The sequence below is a fragment of the Sceloporus undulatus genome, chromosome 2, assembly GCF_019175285.1.
Source record: "Sceloporus undulatus isolate JIND9_A2432 ecotype Alabama chromosome 2, SceUnd_v1.1, whole genome shotgun sequence".
NCBI lineage: Eukaryota > Metazoa > Chordata > Lepidosauria > Squamata > Phrynosomatidae > Sceloporus > Sceloporus undulatus.
Window position 1 is genome coordinate 18641004 of NC_056523.1, and position 9974 is coordinate 18650977.

At 40.1% G+C, this 9974-nt stretch overlaps 1 protein-coding gene across 1 annotated transcript; it reads right to left on the bottom strand.

Moving 5' to 3' along the window:
- Positions 1–258: 258 nt before the first annotated feature.
- On the bottom strand, positions 259–6936 carry LOC121920285. The gene is made up of 4 exons (XM_042447414.1): positions 6855–6936; positions 5926–6075; positions 3730–4128; positions 259–534 (listed from the first exon to the last, which is right to left on the bottom strand). Exons 1-4 carry the CDS (start codon positions 6934–6936, stop codon positions 524–526), a joined length of 642 nt encoding a protein of 213 aa, XP_042303348.1. The 3' UTR covers positions 259–523.
- Between the last annotated feature and the right edge of the window lie 3038 nt (positions 6937–9974).

Here is a 9974-nt window from a genome sequence, read left to right on the forward strand (position 1 = left end):
TTCATCTTCGGTCTTAAAGTCTTCATGTTGAAAGTTGGCACACCACTTCCAGTATATCAAAGTCCAATCTTTACCAGAGCATTCACATGTTATGATTATATAATGTGTTAACCAAGGTTTCTTGTTTAAGCCAGAAACTGTGTGGCAGAATATCAAACTCTGGCTTGTATTCCACATTTATTTATTTCCCACCCATTTTGTCAACTCCTGTTTAAATGGGCAATTGGAGAAATGAGAAAAGTCATGGTTCTGGGTTTGGAATGTATAAGTCAACAATAAAACATAGTCTAGAATGTGATTTCTCACTGGTTAACAAACTGTGGATTGTTAAGAAAGACATGTTTTCACATCATAGATCATTTTCTAACAATGGACTTGTGGACATGATTGATAGGTCACACTGGCACATGTCCTCTATCTCTACTTTACAAAGATGTTAAACTGAGACTGAATTCTGTGAGTGGTGAGCTTTTGCTATTGTTCATGACTTGGTTTGTTCTCACTTTCATCTCATTCTGCTAATTCATTTGCTGCCTATTTGCCAAAGAGAAAAAAAAAGTACATAAATATTCTCATAAGAATAAAGGCATATCTAATTCTCTTAAAAATAGAAACATAATCATTAGGCAGGTGTTCTGAAAAGGGTTAGTGTAGTGGTTTGAGTGCTGGACTACAGTTCTGAAGATCAGAGTTCAAATCCCCATTCAGCCATGGAAACCCACTGGGACAAGTCACATACTCTCAACTTCAGGGGGAAATCATGGCAAGACCTGAACAAAGCGTTCCAGGAAAACCACATGAAAAGGGTTGTTCTAGCGCGCCAGGAGTTTTGAAACAACTTGAAGAAGGCACAACTGAAAAGGGGGAAATGAATTAACACCAATCAGCACTAGATGGGTGCTGTTCATACAACAATCCACATAGGTCATGGGTAGCAATCTTTTTGAGCCGGGGGCCGGGTTGCTGTCCCATCAGACACGGGGGGGCCGAAGCCAAAAATAAATAATTAAATAATGTTTTGAAAAAATTAAATATTAAATAAACTAGTACAATGTAGGACAAAATTTGCAGGGAAGACCTTTAAAAATGGAAGTACACGCGAACAAAATTTTGCTGATTGTTAAAAAAATGTTTAATATAAATGCATGGTTTCTGAGTTTTTCGATAGACAATGCCCCACAAAGGGCCCCGGCAAGCAATCGGCGGCAGGACCAGGCTGGGGCCAGTTCCCAAGGGCCATCGCCGGGACCGCATCCCGGCCCACAGCCGCGGTTTGCCTACCCTGACCATAGGTTGTGCTCTGGTTTGCATGTGCCAAGAAAAAAATTAAGTACATAAGCAGTGCATAAGAATAAAGACAAATCAATGCGTTTGTGGGTTTTTTGGCTTGGTGGTCCAGTTTATTCTACATCACGCAGTAAGCTGTAGCTGGCTCAGACTAATAGAATGTTGCCTGGAAAAGAGTTGGGTAGAGTATTTGTGTGGACCTGGAAAGGCGGAGTGAGTTGCATGTGTAATTGTTCTGTTGCTAATGGAGTACCTCAGGGTGTGAGGGTCTCAAAAGAGATTAGTGGTCTGCTTGATTAGTGCTATTGTTCTGCTGGAAACCCCTGAACCTGAGAGATTTCTCATTTGCATCGTGCTATTTTTCGGACTGGTAGCCAAACCGTGTTTACTTTAAGGGTTTCCCTCTTTCCGTTTGAAATTGTCCAGGTGGTTGTGGATTTCAATGGCTTCCCGGTGCATCCTGACATGGTAGTTGTTGCATGGTCCGAATTTCAGTGTTTTTCAAATAGTATTTGATGTCCAGGATGTTTGTAACATTGTTCTGCATACTGCTGATTTTTCTGGCTGGCCCAGTCTGCAGGTCTCTCGTGTTCCTTGATTCTTGTTTGCACACTGCGTTTGGGGTCCCTATGTAGACCCTTGTCTGCAGCTGCATGGTATGCGGTAAACTTCCTGCGCTTTGTGAAGGGTCTCTCTTGGTCCTTGGCTGAGCGAAGCATTGCTGGGATTTCTTCTTGATTGAGTTGTAACCACATTTGGCTATGCTTTCCTCACCACTTGCCTATTCTGTCTGTGACTCCTTTGATTTTGGTAACAACAAATACCTTTCCCTTGGGGTGGCTGCTTGTCTTCACTTCTCTGGGTTTTCCTGGGCCTGGCAGCCCTTCTGATGTCTGAGCTGGAATAACCATTGGCCTGTAGAACCCAGTCCAAGTGCTTTAGTTCATCTTCCAAGAAGTGGGGTTCACAGATGTGGTTTGCCCAGTCCACCAGTGTTTTGATTGTGTTTCTTTTTTGTCCTGGGTGATGGTTGGAGTTCTTGTGCAGGTATCTGTCTGTATGTGTGGGTTTTCTGTATACTGTGTGACCCAAACGTTGGTTTGGTTTGCGGATGACTAGGACATCCAAGAATGGCAGTATTCCTTCCTTTTCTTTTGCTATAGTGAATTGGAAAAAGGTCAGCATTTTTTGAAGATGCCAACCACAGATGCTGTCAAAACGTCAGGAACAAACTCTTCTCGAACATGGCCACATAGCCCCAAAACCCCTCAGAAAACTATGTATGCCAACCATGAAAGCCTTTGATTTCAGCTTCAATTTAGTCATCTTGGCTTCCAGGGAGAGTTCAGCCTTCATTTGTTCTAGAACCCATTTGTTTATCTTTTTGGCCCTCCACAGTATTCTCAGCAATCTTCCCTGGCACCACATCTCAAATGAATTAATTTTCTTCCTATCTGCTTTCTTCACTGTCTAGATCTCATATCCATAAATGCTTATAGGGCTTGGATGATTCTAACTTTAGTGTTCAACTGTATATCTTTAAATTTTAGAATTTTGCCTAGTTTTTTCATAACTGCCCTTCCCATTCCTAATCCTCCTCTGATAGCGTGACTGCAATCTCCATTCTAATCAATGTTTGATTCAAGATATGAGAAATCTTTAACTATTTTGATTTCCTCATTATCTAGGTTGAAATTATGTAAATCCTCTGTGGACATTATTTTTTATTCCTTTATATTTAACATAAGGCCTGTTTTTGCACTTTCTTCTTTGACTTTCTTTAGTGATTGTTTCAAATCTGTGGTGCTTTCCACTAGTAGTATGGTATCATCTGTATATCCTAGATTGTTGATGTTCTTTTCTCCTATATTCACTCCTCCTTATTCCTTGTCTAAACCTGCTTTACATATGATTTTTCTGCATGCAAGTTAAATAGATACAGTTATAAGATGCAGCTTTGTCTGACTCCTTTGTCAATTGAAAACCTTTCTTTTTCTCCATATTCTGTTCTTACAGTAGCCTCTTGTCCTTCTAGCTTACATAATACAAACAAACAAACAAACAAACAAACAAACAGAGGAAGCCATGCTGGTTCATGAATAATATTGTGAACTTCAATCTTATACAGCTTGGAAGTGTGGTGCACACATGTAACCATACATTTGGGAGCTTGCCATTCAGTTCAAGCTTTGGATTCTTGAATGCTTCCTCATGTAAACTGTCTGCTTACAGAAGAGGAGAACACCAGAGAAAGGTCAGTCTCCTCAAGGTGTTCCATTTTCTGCCTATGAGGACTGTCCACCCATTCCAGTGAAGAAGGGTTTCAATTTCTAGCCTCCACCTTGCTGAGAGACGTGGGTCAGTCCAGGTGATTTCCCCCCCACCTCATTCTACTGAGAGTATAACTATACAAATCCATTGCACAGGTCCGTGCCTTCTTACCTCTGGTCACTGAAAGTTCCAGAAAACTGCATGCATCTTTCATGTTGTTAGATTTCACTGTGACTTGATATCTCCCAGCATCCTTCTCTTCTACATTCCAGATGATCAACCAGGCATTCATCATGACTGATACCTTCCACCGATATACTGGCATCACCTCCAAAAAGAAGTGACAACGACTTTCCCACCATTGCTGTCCAGTCCTGGTTTGACTGCATGATCTCAGGTCATATTTGAGAAGGAAATCATCATCAGTTTTTTTGATATGATGCCAGTGGACCACAATAAAGTCCCAATTGGACTTTGTGACATCGATATCAATGGGAATGACTGCTGTTTGGTTGACCACTGCCGTGATGCGATCCTTCGGTGTATGGATGCAGATTTCAGAAGGAGTAGCTATGTGTCAAAGAAGGAAGAATAGCAAAGCTGAAATCGTTGTACCTGCCCTGCAGAAATAAAGCAGTTTCACACTTCTTTAACTGCCATGGCTCAATGCTATGCAAACTTGGGATTTGTAGTCTGTTGTAGGACCAGAGCTCTCAGACAGAGAAAGATAAATATTTCACAAAACTAATAATGTTTTCCCTTATTTAAAATTTCCCCTAATTGAAGCAGGTATACTTTTGGTTTCTACTTATTAGTCCTCTCTGCTAGTGGGTTTGGGGAACAGACAGTATTACTATTGAATCAATACTTGATTTAAAAACATAAAAAGTGGATCCCCAGGTATACTCTTGGAGCCAGAAATTGTTCTTGGATTTTTAGAGGTTGAAGGCTAGTGCTGAAAGAACATCCCATTTTTTTCATTAAAAAAGATTTTTATACAGCTACACCTACATGCTGAAGTGGTTGTATGAACTAACCTTAGAAAGTGTTATAAGTTGGGAAGGAATCAACCACCGTGAAGCATCCCTAGGATAGGGGTAGGGAGCTGAGAAGGAACTTGGTTTCACATCTGTCCCATTTTCCAAGCCACACTTGCCCATTTGCTTATTGAAACTAGAAATGACCACTTTGAGGTTTTTCCCCCTCAGACCCAAAAATTGATTATTGTGGGGAGGGGGTGGAATAGTCTTCAAATGGAGATTCAGTGTTGAGATCATGCTCTAGATATGCCATCCTTAATTGCTGTGCTTGAACATATGTGCGTTAAAGGATGATGACAGGATATGATATCATATTCATTGTGCTGGGAAAAGATTGTGCTCCCGAACCCTAGTATGTATGGGTGCCACCATGACTGCGCAGCCACACCCACATGGGACGCACATCCATGACGCAAGCACTGCACAACATCCGTATGTCGCTGTAATGCTTTTCCATCACTGATGTGCCACAGTGCACTAATGGTGCACTTGTGGCATCGGGTGTGCTCTCCTAAAAGAACCATTTTTTCCGGGTTCTTTTAGGTGTGGAGTGATGCTGTGTGGTTTGGCTGCTGCGGCGTCCCTCAGGAACAGAAAGGAGTAGCTGCAAATCACCCTTTCAGGGCAGTCTGTACAACCCCTGAGTGAGAACGAATAATCCTCTCATTTTACCTTGAAAAAAAACTTATTTAGCTAAGGTTTCTCTTTTAATTTCCAAAAAAGAGGATAGTTTTTTTTGGTGTGTGTCTGAATAACTAGCTGTGAACAAATATGGCTGGTTCTTAATAGTACTTAATCAATCATCAAAGCTTAGGTTTTGGCCCAAAAACTCAGGGCATGGGGTGATCTTGAAGTGGCACAATCTGTGGTGGGATCTGGAGAGGGGAGGGGTTGAACTTAGACCCTGAACCCATTAAAGTTGCCCAACTCCAGGTGAATACAACAAAAATACCTTTGGTTAAAGGAGCTCTTCCCCAATGTTTTGTTGCCAGTATTTGTTACTGAGCAGTGTATGCTATGGGAGGCAATAATGTAGCCCTCCCAAAGTTATTGGACTATAACTCCCAGCAGTCCTAGCTAAGATACCCAATGTTGAGGAATGCTTGTAATTGTAATCCAACAGCTTCTGGGAGGCTCTATGTTTCCTCTTTCCCCACTATCCCTGTTCATTATCATAGTTAATGATCCGAGAACCTGTTGTAGAAACTGTTTAGTCAGCATGTCTTGAGCCTGTGAATGTTTTTATGTGAAGAAGAAATATGATTTTAAAAAACTCTTGTGGGAACACACTCAGTTGATAAGCACAGAGGCCCAGAACTGTACTTACATAAACACGAGGGACCCTCTTTCGTGCATGAATTTAGTTTGGGAAGTTTATGGAAATGGTCCAGTGTACTGCTCTTTTCTGAGCTGTTTAAATGTGTGGAGAAGATCACTGGATGTTGCATCAATGTTGTTCCAGAGGAGCCCTGAGAACCTTAATGAAAGGGATTGTAAGTTAGAAAATTGCAATGGCACCAAGAGGACTAATATTAGGAAGCAACAGACATGTTATCTGGTGGAGTGCACAATTCCTTGAAATTTACTGTACTGTACAAATTTTATTTCTTGCTTGAGTTCAGTAAAATAATACCTACTATGGCCCACACATTTCACACCTGGGAAGGGGGTAAAAATTCAATTTCTCAGGAAGATAATTCTGTTTGAATATTATGCATTTGGTAACTTGCTTAGCAGTCCAAACTGACTCTCGGAACGTATAAAATTAAAATCCATGCACAATTCCACCACCACCTACACTTGTCTTTCCAATAAATCTAATAGTATAATATGAATTTTAAAGTTGCATTTTTCCTTCTTTGTAGAAAAATATGAACAAAGTAAACTTCTTTTAATGTATGATTATGAAAGCATAATTGAACATGATGGCTAATATGACCACTGATACACCTTCAGAATATGACCACTGATATACCTTCATAAACGCTTTATGGCCAGATAACAATGTATTTTATACCTTATACAAAGCAACAATAAGCCGTATCAGGTAATGAAATGAGCATTTCAAGGGGTTTTTTATCTGCAATTTTTTTTAACACTCTCAAAATCAGTCTCTCTGGCAATGCGTGATTTGATACTCTGCCTTGCTAAATCAACAAGTTGGAATGGAGAGACAGTTTTTGATGTCTCTCAGATCCAACTTGTTGATTTAGCTGTAGCTGGATTTGTCAACAATATTCTCAAACTAATACATACATTTGGAAGTATTGGGGAAAGTGTCTGCTGTCCTTTCTTCGGTTTTGCCTTTCTTTTTGTTGTTTGCTGTCATTTCTGCCATCCTGATTTGTGAGGATACATTTTAAATGGATGGTTTTAAAAAAAGAACATGTCAAATTTGGTCCTGATAGATATAAAAATATATGTTATGCAATGAAATCCTTACTGGTTACAGTGTCAGTGTGAGCTATGATCAACAACCAGAATTCAAGTGTCTAGAAACCAAAACACACTGCAGAAATAATCCAGTTTGAGACCTCTTTAACTGCCCTGGCTCAGTGCTAGAGAATCCTGGGAATTGTAGTTTATTATGGCACCAGAGGTCTCTGACAGAGAAAACTAAATGTCTCACAAACCTGCAGTTCCTAGAATTCCCTAGCAATGAGCCAGGGCAGTTAAAGAGGTCTCAGACTGGATTATTTCTGCAGTGCACTTTGGACCTAAGTGAAGAAACCCCATTTCACGAGGTGAAATGATCCATTCATTTTAAAGGAAAAATAGATAGACCCCTGAAAAAATCCCCAAAAGCTACATATTTGCTAACTTTTGTAAAATAATGCAATGGAAGGAGACTGCGAGATGGTGTTCTGTTTTGTTTTTGTTTTGTTTGCTTTTAAACAAGGGGCATGGAGGTAGATCGGGGCACATGGCGTGCGGTCACCATGCCCCCACTCTGCCCGCACACCAGCATTTATAGCTGGTCTGTTGAGAGCCATAGATATGTAGGATAGATATAATCATCATTCAAGTTCTGGGTTCTTCTTTTAAGAGGGAGATAACAAAGATACAGTCGGCCCTTGCCTTATGTGGGGAATCCGTTCTGGACCCCACCACATGAGGCAAATTCCATCTATGCTCAAGCCCCATTAGAAATAATGGGACTTGTGCGCGGTGGCGCGGGGTGCCATGGGCATGCGCACCAATTTATTTGAATGGGATGCTCCGCCCCATGCTCCCCGCGCACTCCCCGAGGCTTAAGCATGTATGCTCAAGACCGTGTAAAGCGGTCTGTAATTTCCTTTTTAAAATAAACTTTATTGATTTAAATGAAACATAGAATTACTGGTCTAACAAAGAGACAATTAACAAATATCAGATACATATACAAATGAATTCACTCACATATATGGTATCAACACACAATGGCAAAATTCCAACAGACAACTTTAAAAAACAACACCAATAGACAACTTAAAATAAAAACTTCCAAATCTATAATCACAACTATTGCAGTCCTATAACATTTTTCTCTTAATTTGAGTTTGGATCTTATAAAAAATGTTTTTACTATTCTTTATATTCAAAACACATTTACCCCTGACCATTTTGGATTCGAGTTATTCCCATAGTTAGATACATATATTTTCTGTATATCTCTACCCAATGTTTAATCCATATAATAATTTCTACATTACAGTTTTATAGTATAACTTTCTCATAGCAAGATACATTATATTTCGAGTATAAAATTTGTACATTTGCTTGTCTTTCATATGTTTCCTATCCTTTTCCATTTATTTTGGTTTTTGACTCCTGAAGACTTTATTATTATTATTATTATTATTATTATTATTATTATTATTATTATTACTAACCTTTATTTATTCTGTACATACAATCTTTTTAATTGGACAGTTCCCTGCCCTCAGGCTTACAATCTAAAAGGACGAGTGGTGGTGGGGAAGGGGCCTCTCTAGTAGGATAATACATATAAAATACATAGCAATATAGGAAATGATTCAATAAAACAGGCAACAAAGGAACATCAAATAGCAAGCGACAATTATGCAATGCCTGGGAAGGCTTCTCTGAACAGGATGGTCTTCAACTCCGTTTTGAAGCTGGTTAAAGAAGTGATGGCTCTTGCTTGTGGGGGAAGAAGGTTCCAGGAGTGAGGGGCAGCGAGTGAAAAGGGGCGAATCCGGGATGGGGCAGAGGAAATCCTGGGCTGAGACAGCAGACCTTGACTACCAGAACTTTTCATACATTCCATCAGGGATAGCTGATCATTTGTAAATTTTCCTAATGCATCAGATTTAATCATATATGTTTATTTATCATTTTCCATTAAATCATGTATTTTCCAAATCCAGTCCATTAAGTTTGGTGTTCCCTCTTCCTTCCACCTTCTTGGTATTCTTGCTACATGAAGCATATAAAATAAAAGTTTCCCATTACTAGTCAGTCTATCCTTACTAATTGTGCATAACAGAAAGACCTCAGGATCTTTACTTGCAGTATTTCTTACACTGTTTTTCGAATTAATCCCCAATATTCTCTTTCTATTGGACAAGACCACCACATATATATATCATGGTGCCCTTCTCCTTTGTGTACTTCCAACACCTATCACTGGAGTTTTTATACATATGGGATAGTCTGTCTGGGGTTAGATACCATCTGTATTGCATTTTGAAGTATTGTTCTCTCAAATTTATTCATATATTTATTTATTTGGAGTATTTATACCGCACTCCAGCCACAAAGGCTCTCAGAGCTGCTTAGAAATAGACATTTTCCTGCCCTCAGGCTTACAATCTAAAAAGACATGACATAAAAAGAGAAGGGAAGGTCAGTGGGGAAGGGGATCAAGACCAGTGGTTCTTCTCTCCATCTGAGGCCTGGACCATGGCAGATGGACTGGAGATAAGGCCTTCTTCTTAGTCTAGGCCCAATGGAACTGGGCCTGACTCTCTCCTTCTGAGGCCGGATGGTATGAAATGCACTTGAGGGAGAGCTCTTCTTCATTGTTCATGCAGACCATGTATTTTAATCTTTTCTGCTAGTTCTTTTCCCATTCCTCCATTAAGATGACCTGGCTTGGGTCCAGCCAATTTGAGAGACTGTACCTCCCCATACGAAGCTCTGAGAGCCCTAAAATCTGGAGGAGAAGGCTTTCTCTCTGTCCCACCAAGATCACAGGCTTGCCTAGTGGGGACATGAGAGAGAGCCTTCTTGGTGGCTGCTCCCACCCTCTGAAAGGCCCTTCCCTCTCTCTCCTGGTCTTTCACCAGCAAGTAATATATTTTTATGCAGGCAGGCATTTTGTATATAATGTATAGCAAGCCAGTTTGTATAGAGCAGGTGGATTTCTAATTT

Bases quoted from the DNA above. Each gene is read 5' to 3' on its own strand.
- LOC121920285 (XM_042447414.1), bottom strand. From the start codon at position 6,936: ATGGCAGAAATGACAGCAAACAACAAAAAGAAAGGCAAAACCGAAGAA. The intron at 6,076-6,854 runs GTATGTATTAGT...CCTTTCATTAAG, and splicing joins TTTCCCCAATACTTCCAAAT to GTTCTCAGGGCTCCTCTGGA. The intron at 4,129-5,925 runs GTAAGTACAGTT...TTTGACACATAG, and splicing joins AGAGGGTCCCTCGTGTTTAT to CTACTCCTTCTGAAATCTGC.